We start from the raw sequence: 18,652 nt of genomic DNA, 5'->3' as shown, positions 1-18,652 counted from the left end.
TCTAGAGTTCAATCTAAGTTAAACTTAATCAATTTGCATGGCTCTCCAAATGAGCATAAAGTTCTATTTATATTAAACCCTCAGTATGCAAGAATCCTTTAGAACTTTACAAATACGCGAAATTTCTTCATGATGAGATGATGATGAAATTAACATCTGAGATTTCATCATGATGGCTGCGGAGACAACATGATTAAATGCTGAGGTTCTATCACTAACATTCTGATACTTGTCAGATACATGCATTTTCGTCATGACGTCTTGCCAACATTATGATGACGAAAGATCATAGTAGGTTCAAGGAACTGAAGAATTAATTTTCTTTCATGATGGGATACTAATGTTATCATGACGAAATCTTACAGAAAAGTTGAAGGCTTTATAGACGCATTTTGTCATGACGGGATCAATGGCGAAGTCAGACAATTCATATTTTAGGGGCCGCTGAACTAAAAATATGATAAACATAATTTTAAATAAAAATTGAGTAATTCACACTATATAGGCATCACAAAAAAGATATCTATAAAAGTTCATAAATGTGCTCAAATTGATATATTAGAAATGTAATATGTCGGCACTATATCAAAAAGACAGAAATACAAAAAAAAAAAAAAAAAAAAAAAAGGTGTCTAGAATTGCACTGTACGGTCTCTTAGAAGAACAAAATCATTCAGTATTGAATTTAAATCAAAGCTCTTAGCAATTTTCCTTTCAATATAGAGAACTAAACTACTTGCAAGAAAATCATGCTCCATTTTGTTGCGAAGTCGTGTCTTAACAATTTTCATTGCTGAAAATGCTCATTCGGTAGTTACTGTAGACATTAGAAGAATCAAAACAAGACGAATCAATCTATCAATAAGATAGTATGCCTTTGATTTTTCTATCTTTGCCAATCCTTGGCATAATTCTGCAATGAAAAACAAATTTTGTAATGTCGGATCAGTAAGCACAACAAAATTGTTTTTTAAAGTTTATACGGATATAAGCAATCATTCGCATAATTCTGCAATGAAAGACAAATTTTGTAATGTCGGATCAGTAAGCACAACAAAATAAACATTAAAGTTTATTAAAGTTTATACGGATATAAGCAATCATTCAAATTAATGTTCTTGAAACCATTTTTGCCATAACTGATCCAAACCAAAAGTAATTCAATAAATTATAACTGGTATAAGAAAATATATTCAAACACCATCTAAAATCAAAAAGTCTTTTCAATCAATAGCTTCAACTACATCGATGCTTACAGATTTGTTTTATCTCACAAAAATTGATATAAATCACCAAATCGATTATCTAAAGAGGAATATCATACCAATTCACCTTGAACTAGTCTCGAGAGAAATCAAAAATCGATACTTGTGTAAACTCTTCCTTCTTCTTCTCTGTCTTCAAATTAATTTTAGTACAACTTCTCAATTGAAGTGAATACGCTGCAAAACAAGAACTATAAACATTTTGAAACTTTTTAGCATAAAGAGGAAATATAATGATATATACACAAACTACATGCAAAACCCACAAATTTATTAACGAAAATCAATAGGAAATATTAACGTAAACAAAGGAGAAACAGAGGATTTTCGTCCTGTAGCACAAAATTTTAGGGTTTACGAAATTAGGGTTGTGACTCACCTTGATTTCGATTTTCTATGAACCCCGCCGAACCCAAAAGAGCCAAAACAACTAAAGTTGCCAAATGCTGGTTATGGAGAGTGCTCAGAGAGGGAGAGAATGAGAGATGGAGGCTATGGAGGATGCAGCGTCTGTGAGAGAGAGAGAGAGAGAGGCTATGGGCTATCAGTTTTTTTTTTTGAAAAAAAAATTTTGGAGGTGCCATGGGTAGAAAAAATAATTAAAAAAAAAAAAAAATCTGTGGCACCCCCAAAGACCAACGTGGCTCTGCCACTGGACGGGATGTTGATGTCATCACGAAACCTTACAAAAAATTTGAAAGCTTCATAAAAGCATTTTCGTCATGGGAAGCTGCCTAGCATCATCATGAAGAAACCTTATAGAAAGTTTGAAGACATGATATACATTTTCATTATGATGGAAACTAGACACTATTACGATGAAAACTCACAATAAAGCACAACGACTTTTTGACTAAAACTGTCATCACTTCGTCATGATGTTCTGATAACGAAAACTTGCATAACACAACAAAAAGAGCATAGACCTTCAAAACACTATGTGAATAAGGAGAATACTTACAATGAATTTTGACGGCCAATTTTTAAAACCTAACAAAATACATATGAACATTGTACCATACACTGAAATGCCTTTATGCCAAACTTGTGTAAGTTGAAAGCATGAAACACATGGGCTAAATTTGCTTGCAGGAGGGACAATTCAAATAGGTTGGTAGCTTATTTCAGAGAAAGGAATGAGAATATGAAAACACGTCCTTTCATATCATAATAATGGCACATGATTAAGTATGTAATATATAATATAACACAAGCCCAAATTTCTAGCATAAATCAAACTGTATATTTCATGAAAACCAAGTAACACTTGAAAATGCATTCACTAGCACATGTCCAACATTTACTTTAACAAGGTAACTCATCCATATGTTGTGATAATATAAGGCAGCACTTACACAAGGCATCCAGGGTCACTTTTAGGGAAAATATTTGTACCACCAGCACCAAAGCCAGTAACTTAATGAAAAGAATTACTTCAGTTGTTTCATCAGCATCACTTGGTAAAAATCCATTCATAAAATTCCAAAAAATAAACTAATTAAGATGCATACATTGCTTCAACAATGCAAACGACCTTCTCGGTTTAATGCAAGATATCACATCAGACAACCCAATCCTCTAGTGAAATCTCAACAAATGAACACAGAATCAATATCATGCTAAAAGAAGTTCATTTCAATATTAGCAATTGGGTCTCTTACACAGATCTTAGAGGGCACCTTGAGAATCAAACGGATCAGAGTGAGGAAAGGAGGGAACTAAACAGAAAAATTAGAAAGTCATTTTTCACTCATTAGTTTAGTTTAGGGGAAAATACATTTTACTCCTCTGAACTATCCGCCTATTTGTACTTTGACCTCCAATATTTAAAAAGTGATACTTGCCCCTCCCCCTTCCCCCAAAACTTCTAAATTATTGCAATTCGACCATTTCCAACTTTCTTTTCCCAAAATGCCCCTATCCCAAGTTTAAATTTTTTTAAAAAAATAAAAAATTAAGGGGTGGCTGGCCACCCCAGTTGGGCCTAGGGGGTGGCTTCGGCCACCCCAAACCGGACACCCATTAATTTTAATTTTAATTTTTAATTTTTTAACTTGTGATGGATGCATTTTGAAAAAAAAAAGAGTTACAATGGTCGAATTGCAACAATTTGAAAGTTTGGAGGGGATCAAATGTCACTTTTTAAACATTAGAGGTCAAAGTGCAAATGAGTGGATAGTTCATGGGGGTAAAATGTATTTTTTCCTTTAGTTTAATTCGAAAGATATCTTATGACGAATACCAACACAAAGTGTTTTAAAATTATTTCCATTAAAGTTCTAATTTCCAACATTATGCCTTCCATGTTAGAGAAGAGAAGTCCAATGGTCTAATGTTTGAAACTTCATTAATGCTCATGGTTTCTTGCTATTTGGAGAAATATTTAAATTATATGTAATGTGGAAACATCAAATGACTTACTGTTTTTAACAATGTATTACATGTAAAGCCCAAATGTTGAGAGAATTGATAGAGTAAAATATGACAAAGACTATGGACCAGGCATATGTGCACGATTGAGAAAGCATCACACAAACATATAAACACTTATCGAATTATACAAAAATAATTGATACGAGTAGACAAAAAGCGGTGCTTCATTTTTCTCCCCATTCCTCAAAATATTTTATTATATATGTATAACAACTTTTCTTTTTTTGTTCAAACATGAGAGAAATGACAAATATTGAAACCAAAACCCAAAATGCCCACAAACCTAAGGTACCCACAAGCATCAAGAATGGAAGCCTGATTGGTTCAAGAATGAGCTTTTTGGGTGACGATGGTTTGCCGACAATGGTTGTGGGGTGGTTCCCCGGTGGTGTACGGTGTTTGTGGGCTCGACATCGCACGATGCTTGTGGGAGATAGTGTATGGTTCACTCTGCCTGCTGATCAGACGGAAGTGTACAGTTGCTGGTGGGTGGTGTTTGGTGGCGGTATGTAGTGCTTGGTGGTGGGCGGAGGCTAAAGTGGAGTTGACAAAGTTTTCTTTTAAATTAGGTTGAAACTTTTGAGCATGTGAAAAACATATATTTCTTTAAGAATAGGGACAAGTTGAAATATATTTTATTAAAAAACTATGTGTATCTCACATGTTATTAAAAGCAGAGACAGTTTGGAGGAAAATGAAATGAAACCCTAGCCATTAACACACACGATTTCAATTTCTTTTAATTATATAATAACTATGGTTAATTTACCACGACACATCCCCAATTTCATAGCATTACAACATTACTCCATATATTTATCCACGCCTGTGTGATATATATATATATATATATATATATATATATATATATATAAAAGAAAAAGCTACTTTATTCTTTCGATAGATGTTTCAAAATAAAAAACTGTCACCTTTTAAGATTTTTTAATTATTTTTTTTCTCTCATGTTTCTCATTTTCTCCATTTGAAAAAAATAAAAAAAAATAAAAACAGAGAGCCTGTTAAATTAAAAATTTACACTTTTTCATTAGTTATTGTTGGAGATAATCTAAGACCCAAAAACCCTAACGTTTTTCCCTAAACACTCAGACGCGGCGCGTCTTTGAACTCTTTGAGCCTTGTGTAGGCACACTAGTGCACGCTTTCTTCCCAAGGTTTTCTTTGATGATTAAAAAAAAAAAATGTTGGGCTGAGGCTGGACTGGATTAGGTTTTATAATTCCGGACCTTGGGCTGGACTCCAACCCGGCCCGGTTTTGCAGCACTATATTAACATAAGCTCACCTTAAACCCTAGGCTAGACCCTTCTTCTTCTTCTTCTGCTTCTTCCTCCTCGCTCTCTCTCTCTCACGCTCTCGCTCTCTCACAAAGGCAGCAGAGAAAGTGGTAAGCAAATGGGGCTTCTTCCTCTCAGCTAAACCCTAGACTCTCTCTTTCTCTTTTATATATTTTTTCGTGTATGTGTGTGTGTGTATGTATTGGTTTCTTTGTGTGATTTTTTTTTTTCCGCAAAATTTTGTGGAAGCTCAAGTTTCATTGTGAATGAGTTTTGCTTGCTGTGATCACTGCTGTAATGGGTTGTGCTTATAACTGTAATCAAAACCCTAAAAATGTGATCTTTTTGCTTTTGTATATAAATTGCTGTATCTATTTATATATGATTTGTGTGTGTTGGGTTTTTTGGGGTGAATTAGGATGTGATTTTTGCGTATTGGTTTTTTTTTTTGTTCTTCAGAAAGTTGAAAAATGATTCTGTTGTTCGAAACGCCCGCGGGGTTCGCCCTCTTCAAGGTTTTTGATGAAGGGAGGCTTAATAAAGTTGAGGTACTTAACTACACTCTGCTTGGTTGCTGGAAAACTGAAGGAATATTTTGTCCGAGATGGAATTTCGAGATTTAAGATTTATGTTTACTTTTCGAATAATGAAAAGTTTCGCCCAAGAAAAAAGTATTCGCTTTGGGCAAAGTTCTCTACTTTTTTCTTTTGTGCTGATTTATATGATTTGTGTTGCAGGACTTATGGAAGGAGTTTTCCAGTCCGGAGTCAGCTAGACAGGTACTAATCTCCCTGTGTCTTATCTTTTGTTCTCTCCTAAACAAGAAGCATAACTTGGTTAGAAGAAAACTCTTTTTAACATACTTCCTTCAAATACTGCTTCTGGCACTCGAAAATTATACCCATTAGCAATTTGTGTTTTAGACATGTATATTCTTGCCTGTGAATATAATTTGGTATTGTTATCAAACATTAGGTGGTGAAGCTGAAAGCATTTTCTAAGTTTGAGAATACGTCTGAAGCTTTGGAAGCAACAACTTTGTTGATTGATAGCAAGCCCAGCAAGGGACTGCGCAAGTTCTTGCGTGCCCATTGTGATGGGGAAACATTAGCTGTAGCTGATTCAAAGCTTGGGAACATCATTAAGGACAAACTGGTATGTGGGAACTTTCCAATGAAAACCTGATGTTAGTATTGTTTTTAGTTTTAAGTGAGGTAGCGGTTATTTTCTTGCAGAAAATAGAATGTGTCCACAACCAAGCTGTGATGGAGTTGATGAGAGGAATCAGAAATCAGATGACTGAGCTCATATCTGGCCTTGGCGTTCAAGACTTGGCACCAATGAGCTTGGGTTTGTCTCATAGCTTATCTAGATACAAACTGAAGTTCAGTGCTGACAAGGTGTGTCTCGTTTTATTTCTAATGAGTGGCACCTGGAGATGATAATTAAGATTGCTTCCTATGATTGTTGTTACTGCTGAGTACATCTGTTAGTTTTTGGGACAAATGTTGTGGATGTAACACCCACCAATGTGAAGTGTATCATGATATTAGCTTTAGATGCAAAGTTTATTCGTGACTTTAACTACCCATTTATGATTATAATTCTAGAAAAATCATCCGCAGAAAGAATATGATAGTGCCTGTTGGCCATTAAGTGCTGGAAACCTGTATGATAGTTTGTGGACCTGTTGCTCTAGTAGATTTACTTTCACTAGAAGAGCTGTTAATCCTTGTGAAAATGGGCTATTAGCTTAATGAATATATGATAATTATCAGTTCAATTCCAGTTTGTACAAGCTCTCATGAGCTATACTACAAAGAGAAATTTTTGGACTTTCTGTTGTGGCTCGTCAGAATTGGTATTATCTTGATGAAGCAATTAATGAAATTTTGCAAGAATGCTGTTCCTTTAAGTCTGATATATGAATATTTCTTTTTTCTAGGTGGATACGATGATCATTCAAGCCATTGGTTTGCTTGATGATCTTGACAAAGAGTTGAATACATATGCAATGAGGGTGAGAGAATGGTATGGTTGGCATTTTCCAGAGCTCACTAAGATTGTCCAGGACAACATTCTTTATGCGAGGACAGTGAAGCTCATGGGCGACCGTGTTAATGCTGCTAAGCTTGATTTTTCCGAGGTAGAATTACTCATTTACTATTTTAAGTATTTAAGATGGCTCCCTATAGTTTTTTTTTTTCCCTTTCTGTACCATTAACCTCCTAGAAATCTGAAATCCCAGTCCCCACCCCATTCACATGATGCTATTGTTGTTATTACCAATATTTTTTCTGATATTTTAATGTTATTTTTATTCTTAGTTCTTGTCTGAAACCTATATGGATATTGACTAGTGCCAATTCCATGCTACCATAATATGATCATGCTTAAATGAACATACCTTGCTAGGGAAAGCATTGATATTGGACCATAATGATAATATATTTTTATCTGATTTTAAAAAAATGAAGATGATAAGTCACAAAAGTTTCTGTTATTTTGATTGCTTAAAATATTACAGATATTGCCAGAAGAAGTAGAGGCAGAGTTGAAGGAAGCAGCTATGATATCAATGGGAACGGAAGTTAGCGATCTTGATTTAGCTAATATCAGAGAGCTCTGTGACCAGGTTCTCTCTCTTTCCGAGTACAGAGCTCAACTCTATGATTATTTAAAAAACAGGATGAACACCATTGCACCAAATTTGACTGCACTTGTTGGAGAGCTTGTTGGTGCTCGCCTCATAGCCCATGGGGGTAGCTTGTTGAATCTTGCAAAGCAGCCTGGTAGCACAGTTCAGATTCTTGGCGCTGAAAAGGCTCTCTTCAGAGCCCTGAAAACTAAGCATGCTACTCCCAAATATGGGCTTATCTACCATGCATCGTTGATTGGTCAGGCACCACCAAAGCTTAAGGGAAAAATTTCTCGATCGCTTGCTGCAAAATCTGTATTGGCAATTAGATATGATGCTCTTGGAGATGGTCAAGATAACTCTATGGGTTTGGAGAATCGTGCCAAGGTACTATGCACAAATTTGTCTTGTACTTGCCTGATCTTTTATTGAAAGCATTCTCTTACATTACACCATTTTTGACAGCTTGAAGCACGGTTAAGGAATCTTGAAGGTAGAGAATTGGGTCGATCCGCTGGGTCAGCCAAAGGCAAACCTAAGATAGAAGTCTATGATAAGGATCGAAAGAAGGGAACTGGTGGATTGATAACTGCTGCCAAGGTTTGAAATCTGTTTTTGTATATGTTACATAGTTTTGCCCCTTGTTTTCAGGTGCTCATTGGCTGCCTATTTTATGTAGACATATAATCCTTCAGCGGATTCTGTTCTTGGGAAAACGGCAAATACTACTGCTGGCAATGAGGAGGAAACAGTCCCAAAGAAAAGGAAAGCAAAACTGTCTGAGACTGAGGAAGCAGAAGAGGAGGCTCCTGCTACTGGTGAAGATAAGAAAGATAAGAAGAAAAAGGAGAAGAAAGAGAAGAAGAAGAAGAAAGCTGATGAGGGGGACACAGCTACGCCAACCAATGGAAATAACCATGTGGAACAAGAAGGTGAAGAGGTGGTGACAAAAGAAAAGAAGAAAAAGAAGAAACATTCAGCTGAGGATGCCGGGGCACATAATGGGGATGAGAATGTCAACGCTGGTGAAAAGAAGAAGAAGAGAAAGCATACCGAAGTAGAAGAAGAACCGGAAGCACCGAGCAAGAAGAAAGAGAAGAAAAAGAAGAAAAGCGTGGATTGAGAAGTTCTGGATGGCCAACCAAACAATTTTGGCTAATTTAGGTTGTCAACTCAGTACTTCTCTCTGTAAAATTTACTTTTGGGTGCTTCATCCTTTTCCTAGTGTGGTTTATATGTTATTTGTAATGTATCTCTAAATCTCTTGTGGACATGAATGCAAGGTAAGGGAGAGGACACAATGTTATATTTGGCAATATCAGTTGATTTAGATTATTGTTGCTTTTGTCTCAGGTCCATTTTCAATTAAGAGTTATGCACCTTTTAAGTTTGATAATATTATATAATTTGAAAACTGCAAGTTAGTCATTTTTTTAGGTGAACTGTTTAGCGAAGGATGGTTGATTTTGAATTCCTTGAGCTTGTAGATAATGGAGATTCGTTTAATCTTTTGATGAGGTCTAGATTGAAGATTAGATAGTAGTCATATTTGACACCTCCACCATGAATTAGGAGATTGGATAAATGATTGGAAAGAAGGTTAAAGTGAAGCTCAACACCTATAAACTACTTAAAAAAATAAAAAAATAAAAAATAAAAAATAAAAAAACCTATTAACTAAAGTTTTTTCAAACGATATTACAATGATTACGGAGTCCTAAGCCAATATAACGCATCAATGTAGAAAATGCTACTTAAGAAACGAGTTAGGCTAGAAAAATTATCTTCGTAGAAGAACAAGGCAACAAGAGGACTCCTTCTCCACCAAAGCACTCTTACACACTCACAAGGAATAAACTGAATAATAGGGGCAGAAATAGGCTGAATGGGCGTAGGGGAGGGGTATTTATAGGTTCTCAACGGTCTAAGGATAAGAATAAGTTGATTTAGACAATACTGCTACCTATTGAACATTCGGGTGTATCGTCGAATGTTCGATGTATTGTTGGCCTAACGGTCCTAGGCTTTTAATCAAAGGTTCCTTGCATTCAATTCGAATGTTTGGGTTTAGGGTTAAAGTCGAACATTCAGACATCCAACCTCGAACGTTCATCACTTACGTTACACTCAAATGTTCAACTATCCCACTTTAAATGTTCAGCTAGATAAGATTTCAACCTCTAATGATTCCTAACTAATATTGTTACAAACCCATTAATCCATCTAAGGCTCACTTATCCCTAAATTCCTAATTAAATAATTGAGGTATTACGGTAAGTAATTATCAGGTCCATATTGCGTTGAGCTTTCAAGAAAATCTTGCATATACCTACCGATTTAATTAAGTTACAGAAAGTTCATGAAAAACATCTTGGAATACATGTTTGATTCATTGAGTTTAGATTATGGACCCCAAGAGGCATTTATAGCCAATTGGACACAAACTAGTGAAGTGTCTTTATGCCCTCAAATGAAGTGTTTTGGGGTTTTAAACATTTGAAACTAGTTGAGAGAAGGTCCAGATGGGTCAATTGGTGATTCCCCAATTTAGAAGGCCCAAGAATAATTTTAAGAATTTTTTAAAAATTGGAAGCTTCTAAAGTAAGAATAGACTAACAAGTGTTTAAGACTTCCTCTTTCATAAGCTTTTCATTGGTAAAACATATCATACTTTGACTTGCAACATATAAGAAAATCATATCATTTTATGCTTTTAAGAAAATTTATATTTTCGTTCACAATCTCATGCAATAAACTTTTACCAAATTACGAAATGAGTTTACTTACCTCATTAGCTTAATCATTCGTTACTATTGTTCTGTAACATTTCATCCGTCGTCTGCAAATTATGTCATCGTTGGTAAGATTAAACTATCAAACCCAAAAATCCTCATTCTTCCTAGAAACTTCCATCTTTTTCCTTCCTTGATAGGTTCGATTAATTGAACTATGATTGAACCTTTCCGTCTATTGTTCAATTGAACAAACTCCCATTTTGAATCAAATGAAACCGAACGCACCATTTTACTCACATGTGTGACACACTTCAACAATTTCACTAGTTCGATCGATCAAATTGTGATCAAACTATTGATTGAACCATTATGTTCTAGGTTCAATTGATCAAACACATATTGTCTTGCGTTTTCCATGCATGACACACTAAACCCTGACGTTCTTTATCACTTCTCCTTCCTTAAACCTTACTACACCAAACTAAATCCCCAACCATCACTTACAACTCATATAAAATTCTCTCATTTTTCATAGAACTTCAATAATAACAATCATAACAAGTTTACAACAATATCATTACCAAAAAAAAAAAAAAAACCACTATGCACTCTACAAACTCTCATGCAACATCTCCATCAAACTTCACAACTATGTCCTTAAAACACCAAACCTTTCTTCGCCAAACAAATCCAATGAACCAACACCTATAACAACATCAACCACAATCATATCTCCATAATATCAATAAATCATTAAAACACTCAAACTTCCATCATTAACCTAACACAAAATAACACAAATTTTTACACATCAAACGGAACTTAGAGGAACTTATCCTTAGAGTTTTGTTTCCTCTCAAGCTTCTCCTCTTCAAGCCCAAGCTCTCTCTCTCTCTCTCTCTCTCTCTCTCTCTCTCTCACAAGGTGATGGGGAAAGGCTTCTATTTTGTTCGAACGAAAGTGAAGGGAAAATGATTTCCCTTCGCATTATAACTAGAATCCTTTGATCTCCGTTTACTTCGACGTAAAATGGTTTCCAAAAAATGGTTTTCACAATTTACGGTGTAGTGGTCACCGGAAAGTATTTTCCTTTTGACCGAAAATTCTTCTTTAATTTTCAGAAAATAGTTTATGGTTTTCAAAACTGTAAACCATTTTCCGACTTTGAGCATCTCATTCTTCAATCGATGGACCTTGCTAAGACCCGCCCAGGACCTCGTTGGGACTTGCCCGGGACCCGCCCGGGACTTGACTGGGACTCACTCAGGACCCGCTCGGGACTTCGCCAAGACCTACCAGGGACCCGACCGGACCTGCCTAGGACCGGCCCGGGACTTGACCTAGACCTCGCCGGGACCCGCCCGGTACCCCACCGGGACTTGCCTAGACCCGTGTGGGAACTGCCCGAGACTTGACCAGTACCCCCTCGGGACCCCGCCAAGACTTGCCTGGGACTTGACTGGGACCCGCCCGGAACTTGCTTGAAACGCTACCGGGACTCGCTCGAGACTTGACCGGGACCCCGTTGGGACCTGCCCGAGACTTGATTAGGACTTGCCTGGGACCCCGTCGGGACTTGACCGGGAGTCGCTGAGGACCCGCCCAGGGCTCGTCGGAAAATATATTCGACGGAAAACATTTTCCTTGAAAATGGTATCTTAGAAAACATTTTTTGGTATTTGCCATGTACGGAAAATCAAGCGGGTTCTGGTCGTCGAAAATATTTTCACCAGAAAACATTTTCCTCGAAGCATTTTTTAGTATTTGGTGTGTACACAAAATCATATTAAACACTAAATTACGAAAATGTTTGATAAGCGTCGAATATTGCACATTCAAGCCCAGTAACTCGCATATGTTAATTCCTTAGCGTTGTTATTTGTTTAATTTTATGTTGTTTTAGTGTTTTTAGGTTTTTAGGGAGAATACAAGAAAAATCATTGATTTTGGGCTTAAAACACACTTTGAGAAGACCTAGCACCTGTCTCAGTATTTAAACCATAATGTTCTACTTGAGTATCAGATTGAGGTGAAACCAATGGTAGTGGAAAGCTAACTCCAAATGCTACAAATAATTGTGAAAACAAATTTCCAAATTCGGATGTTTGCTATGCCAAAATCACCCCGGAAGATAAGAGCGCAAAACAGCTACGTGCGTAGGTGCACTCGAGCACACCACATGTGGGATTGAGTGCACCATAAGTGGGATCACGCGCACTTGGGCTTCCAGCATGCGGAAAGAGCCCAAATCCATCTCGAAGAAGATTTTCAGTCTCCTATTCCAACTGGGAGACTGACCTATGGATTTTCTAGGTTTCCTAATGCTTCTAGGACTTGTTTACTCCCTATAAATAGACCCCTAAGCTTCAAGAGAAGGTGCAATTAGTTTTAGATAGAAATTATCTTCTTAAAGGCTTGGAGAGTTGAAAAGAAGAGAAACATGGCAGGAGGCCATCCCAGCACCAGGATGTGCAACTAATTCTATAATAGGGCGTTGATGTAGCCCTTTCCAAGTAACAATGGTTTAATTGTATTTTAATTTGGGCTTTTCTATATGCATGATGGTTGTATAACTGTGAGAATTGCTTTTAATGTTTATATTCACTCATTATGAAAATTTTCTCTTGTCTTAGAAAGTCTTTTGTATTGATTGAACTTAATCCTTCATATTTTTTATGATTATGTGAATGATGGTTGTAAAACGGTTTTAACTGACATATGATCAAGATGGTTAGATAGGCAATACCTAGGGAAGACGGATTGTACTACATCCTAGTTTAGTGTAATTTAGGTACGATTTGTGCCAACCGAAGATGGGTTATACTATTCCCTTGATTATATGTAGCTTAAGGAATTAAATAATCCATACCTAAGGAAGACGGATCGTACCGCATCTTAGTAGTTAGGTGGACGGTCCGTGCCAACCGAAGATGGATTATACTTATTCCTTAATGATAATATTTTCTTGATTACTCGAGTGAGACGAGCCCTATATCATGCATATTATAAATTTTCCTTATTAATTTATGATTGACCATTGTTATGCAGTTAGTGGTGAAATTAACTCCTTATTCTATCTCTCATACTTTTTATCTTTATATTTATGCATTTACTTTTATAAAAACAAAACAATTCAATCATTTTTTAAATTAAGTTATATTTGATATTGAAAAGCTTGATAACAACACCCACACAGTCCTTGAGGTTCGACACCCTCAATATAGCTCTATCCTACTGGGATTTGTACTATTGCGAGTTGTATTTTATTATTGATATTTTTGGATATAAAAAGACCACATCAATGTCCCTACCAGGTCTTGGGCGGGTCGTGCCAGGGTCTCGGGCTGATCCCGACAGGGTCCTAATAAGGTCTAGGCAGGGTTCGGGCAGGTCGCAAGTGAGTGGCAGTGGGGTTGTTGCGAGACTCGGTTTGGACACCTCTAAGAGTTGGTTAGGACATTTTTGTAATTTTGAGTTTAATATGATTTAATGAATATATATATAATTTGATTTTACGTGCGCGCGGTAAACGCCGTAAAATTTTTTCGGCATAAAACATTTTCAGAAAAAATAACTTATTTGAAAATATTTTTTGACGGAAACCATTTTACATCGAAATAAACGGAGCTAGTAGTAACTCCACACCTTTGATGCCAATTTTGAAGGGTTAGTATCGTTTTGCTTTGTCATATAGTTTAAGGTAACAAAGTATAATTTAAGCATAGTTTAACCAAACTTTACAAATTCTAATTAATCTCAAACTAATTTTAACTATACATTTTATGAATTTCATAAATCCACTTTAAGGTTCGCGGGACATGGAATTCTATGTTACCATTAATTTTGAAACCATATTTTTATTTTACAATTATCCCACAATGTTGATGTAATAGTCCTAACAACCTCTTGATTTTAGGGTTTTTTGGAGGCCGATCTTTCGCCCTTCTCCATCCGTCGCGCTTGTTGCTGGGTCGGGTTTGGCTCCGGTTCGTGTCCTGCCCGATCGACCGCCTGTCGCCTGGTCCACCTCAACGCGTGCTCCACCACCTTGCTACCCAAATACACCAGTGCCCATCACTCCTTTTGCACTGGATTCGTCTCTCCGGATGTGATTTGATTTCGGTTTTGATGTGGTTTGATTTCAGTTCTCTCTGGCTGTTTTTTATTTTATTTTATTTTTTATATTTTTTATTTCGTTTATGATTGTTTTATTTCCTTTCCTTTATGTCTGTCTTTTGCCGTGTATTTTGGTGTGTTGTTTTTGTTGCCTTGCCTGTTTGTCACACTTTGTGGGTGCTCTTAGGGGATTCACTCAAACTCCACTTTAGTTTGTTTTGTGTGCGATGCCGATCTCCTCCGCGCCCGCTCTGCCACCCACCGTCTGCTTTTAGGTCTTTCCTCGTGTCCCCCTGCGATGAGCTCCAACGCCACCTTCCGCATTGATTTCCAACAAGCAAGCGATCTGTTTCCTTCTGGCTACCGTTTCTCGCTTAGTGTGAGTCTCCGGTTTTTTCCCTACTCTGTTGGTTTCCATTTGTTGTTTGTCCGATTTTTTTTATTCTATTTGTATTTTTGTTTTAGTCCCTTTATTTACCTGTACGCTTTTATTTCCTTTTTTTGCTTGCCATAAGGCTCTTTCCCCTCTCCATCTGCATGCGTGATGCCCTCTGGGTTATTTGCTATGGTCCAGACCTTTGGGTTGTGGATGTGAATGTTACCCTGGCTTTCGGTTGAGGGTTTGTCTACCCTTAGTTCTGAGGAATAAGCACTACCTATGCATTAGTTTGAGTCTGTTTGGCACAAATATGTTTTTTAATATGTAGATTAATCATGGGTTAGTGGATTGGTTTTGGGTCTGAAATGTAATACGTCATCTGTGACGTTTGTAACCTCGTAGCTTTGGCTATGGTTGCTTGTAAGAACTTTATACTCATGATGATTTTTATGAATGAGACTGATATGGATTCTTTTTTTTTTTTTAAAAAAAAAAACCTCTTGATTGATTTTTTTTTTTTTTTACAAAAACTAATCTAAGAAGAATTGCTTAGGATTATCATATTAATATTGTTAGATAATTGTAAGATAAAAATATGGTTTCTAGTTGTATTCTTAAAAAAAAAAAAAAAAAAAAAAAAAAAAACGAAACTGTCTACCTTCATTTAGCACGTGGTATGATAAAATAAGCGTGACGTGTAGCATTACTTTGTTGTTGTGTGTGATACCCACTATGTTCATACTCTTTGACGTAGTAGTAAAAATTTGAGGTAACTTCACTTTAGACTCCTCAACTACCATGCGATTTGACATACTTTCGAACTTTGAAACATCTCAATTTGGACACCTGAACTTTCAATTGTAGTCAATTTGAACCCTTCCATTAGATTTTAAATGTTAAAAATGACACAATGACATTTATACCCATGACTTTTATATAAAATTTCAAATTTACCCTTAATTTTAAATGAAAAATTAAAAAAATATATATTATAAAAAAAAATCATAAGGTGACCCTTTTTTTTCAAAAAATTTTTTCCATTTTTTTTTTTCAAATTTTCTTTTAATAAAAAGAAAATTGAAGGGTAATTTTGTCTTTTTAAAAGTTTTAATGGCAAAAATTGATGAAAAGTGATAAATTGACTGTAATTGAAAGTTTAGGTGTCTAAATTTAGAAGTTTCAAATTTTGGGAATAGGTCAAATCGTGTGATAGTTCAAAGGTGTAAAGTGAACTTACCTCTAAAAATTATTATTAAATGAAATAAAAATAATATTGAATAATAATTTTGACTACTTAGCATTTCTGGCTTTCTGCCATCATTTCTTTCACTTGTTCTAAAACCAAGAAACACACCAAGATTCGAGCCCAACTCCCTTGTCAGTTCTCTCTCTCTCACAAAACTCTCTCTCTCTCTCTCTCTCTCTCTCTCTCTCTGTGTCTCACATCAATGGCAGACTACGAACCATACCAGCAACGGCAACACCACCAAGCAATCCCAAAAGAGACAGCCCTGCAGGCGCTGAACACCATAATCCAGCTCCACTTCGAGAAGACCCTGGAGAAGAAGCGCTCCATAGACCTCCAAAAGAAGGAGCTCCACAAGCTCTTCCAGCTCTTCTTCATCTTCCTGGGCCTCATCTTCCTTTCCCAGGCCCAGTCCTCCCGCCTCCAGTGCCGCCATTGCTGGATCCCCATCATCCTCCTCTCCCTCTCTCACCTCACCTTCTACGTCTCCGTGGCCCAGACCCTCCGCTGCATCAACGGGTTCAAGTACCAGCGGCGCTGCCACAAGCTCACTCTTGGGCTCGCCACCGAAAAGCTCAGGGAGATGAAGATGAGAACCAGCGCCGGCGCCGGCGAACAGTTCGATGGGGTTGTTGGTGACGATGATTTTGAGATTCATTACCAGGAGCCTCCCGAGAGTTACTTTGGTAAGTTTAAGAGGAACTGGGCTTTGCATTTTGCCTTCTTGATCTCGATCTATTCCTTTATGGTCTCTTCCTCTGTTGTCCTCCTCTGCTTTTAGCTCTGTTTTTTTTTTAATTTTTTTATTTGTGTCTTAGCATATGGGTTTTGGGTTTTACTAATTCTGGGTTTTATGTATTAGGAAATATCCTTGATTGGGTTCAATTTTAATTTTAATTTTAACTTGGATTTTATTTTGTTAAATCTCTCTCTCAAATTGACTGTATGAATTGAAAGGAGAAGGTTAATTGAAGCTTAGTCTATAATCTTTTCTGTTTTTGGTAGCATATTCAAACTTGTTGTTATGAGAAATGGTATTTACTTTTCTGTCTTTTTTTATTTTTTATTCTCAGTTCTTTCAGAATCTTTAATGGAAAATTGTTGTGATATTGGGTGGTTCATGAAAGAGATTGATGCTTCTCTCTGTTGAGGACGATTTTGTGAATTCTTTTCCTTGCTTTTTCTTTGTGCCGTTACCGTTATAGAGTGAATAATTTTAGGACTTACATCTATTTATTACTGTCATTTTACACCGACTTTTCGAGTCAGCTACTTCAATCTCCATCGACAAAAAAAAAAAATGTTAATTAAATAATGCTATGCACCATTTTTTAATTGATTAAAAAATAAAAATAAAAATAAAAATTACACAACATTACCCGCACCTTCTTCATCATTTATATGAATCATTTCATTTAAAGATCAAAACTATTTTTTACTTTCCTATATTAAAATACACTTCAATAGTTTTCCTTAAATCATTAATATATATATATATATATATATATATATGAGAGAAGAGAGAAAAACATTTTTTTATTTTATTTTAATAATTATAAGGATTGCAATAGTGAAATTTTATATTTTGAGTTTTACTGTAGAGATTCTTATGGTTGAAGCTCATTTAGAGAGTTTGTTATGGGACATTAATTGCGATTTTTTAGACATATTTCCTACAGATAGGAGACTCTCTTATGGAGAGTCTACTGAAAATGCTCTTATATGGCATAATCTCTCATAATAAGAGGTACGTGCATGAAAATAATTTTTTTTGTTTTTTTTTTTTCACTAAAAGATTTATTTCATATTAGATAAAATGATAATATATAGAATTCCGGCCTAATAAAATGATGGTAGAAGGAGGCACCGTAGTAATTAAGGAAGCGTGATTTTTGTTTAACTTAAAAGCAATCTTTATGTGGCAAATTTGAATAATTAGGCATTACTCTTTCTGTGTTGCACGAAGACAAAGAGACAAGTATGAGACAGTAAAAAGTAAAAAGTAATCGTTGGAGAAGGTTAAAATTGATTTGTATTATTTTAATTACGTTGTTTAAATTTGAAATTTGAAAGTAATAAAGGTTGGCCCTGGAGAGGTAAACGTTGAGAACAGAAGAGAGCACTGTGCTCTGCCCACTTTGAGTACGGAATATGGATGGATGATGTTATCATGTTGGGGTGTTGGAAGGAATCCCCCAATTGGATGGATTCCTTTTTATTGTCTTAAGATATATTATTATAATATTCTTTAAATTTTATTTTATTTTATTTTTTATTTTATAATTTGAATTCAGCTGTAATTTTTTTTTTTTTTTTAAAAAAAATTTATTTATTATCTTCTCTTTTATGTTGGGATGTGAGGGACGTTGAGGTGGAGACCGATATAGCCTGCTATTTAAGACCTTGACAGAGGAATCTTCAATTCTTCATCCTCCCTCTTTTCCGGCTCTCTCCCTCTCTCTTTCTTTCATATAATACTTGAAAGTCAAATAAATGAATGCAAAAAGATTTTCAAACTGATGTGTGAGTGGCAAGCGATGGGCAGTG

General features: G+C 35.9%; 2 protein-coding genes across 2 annotated transcripts; both read left to right on the top strand.

Annotated features, from left to right (window-relative positions):
* Window positions 1–5,021: 5,021 nt before the first annotated feature.
* LOC132166111 (putative nucleolar protein 5-2) lies at window positions 5,022–8,974 on the top strand. Its single transcript, XM_059576876.2, has 9 exons — window positions 5,022–5,101; window positions 5,451–5,539; window positions 5,729–5,770; window positions 5,967–6,146; window positions 6,227–6,391; window positions 6,937–7,137; window positions 7,519–8,016; window positions 8,095–8,229; window positions 8,309–8,974. The coding sequence occupies exons 2-9, from the start codon at window positions 5,462–5,464 to the stop codon at window positions 8,750–8,752; spliced, it is 1,743 nt and encodes a 580-aa protein (XP_059432859.2). The 5' UTR covers window positions 5,022–5,101; window positions 5,451–5,461; the 3' UTR covers window positions 8,753–8,974.
* A 7,234-nt stretch (window positions 8,975–16,208) lies between these two features.
* LOC132166513 (uncharacterized) lies at window positions 16,209–17,207 on the top strand. Its single transcript, XM_059577341.2, has one exon. It carries the CDS (start codon window positions 16,308–16,310, stop codon window positions 16,884–16,886), a length of 579 nt encoding a protein of 192 aa, XP_059433324.1. The 5' UTR covers window positions 16,209–16,307; the 3' UTR covers window positions 16,887–17,207.
* Window positions 17,208–18,652: the final 1,445 nt, after the last annotated feature.

Source organism: Corylus avellana, chromosome 11 (assembly GCF_965113065.1).
Source record: "Corylus avellana chromosome 11, dhCorAvel1.hap1.2, whole genome shotgun sequence".
In the NCBI taxonomy this organism is placed as follows: Eukaryota; Viridiplantae; Streptophyta; class Magnoliopsida; order Fagales; family Betulaceae; genus Corylus; species Corylus avellana.
Note: the sequence above shows the minus strand (reverse complement) of the source record. Positions and strands in the feature narration are given on the sequence as shown.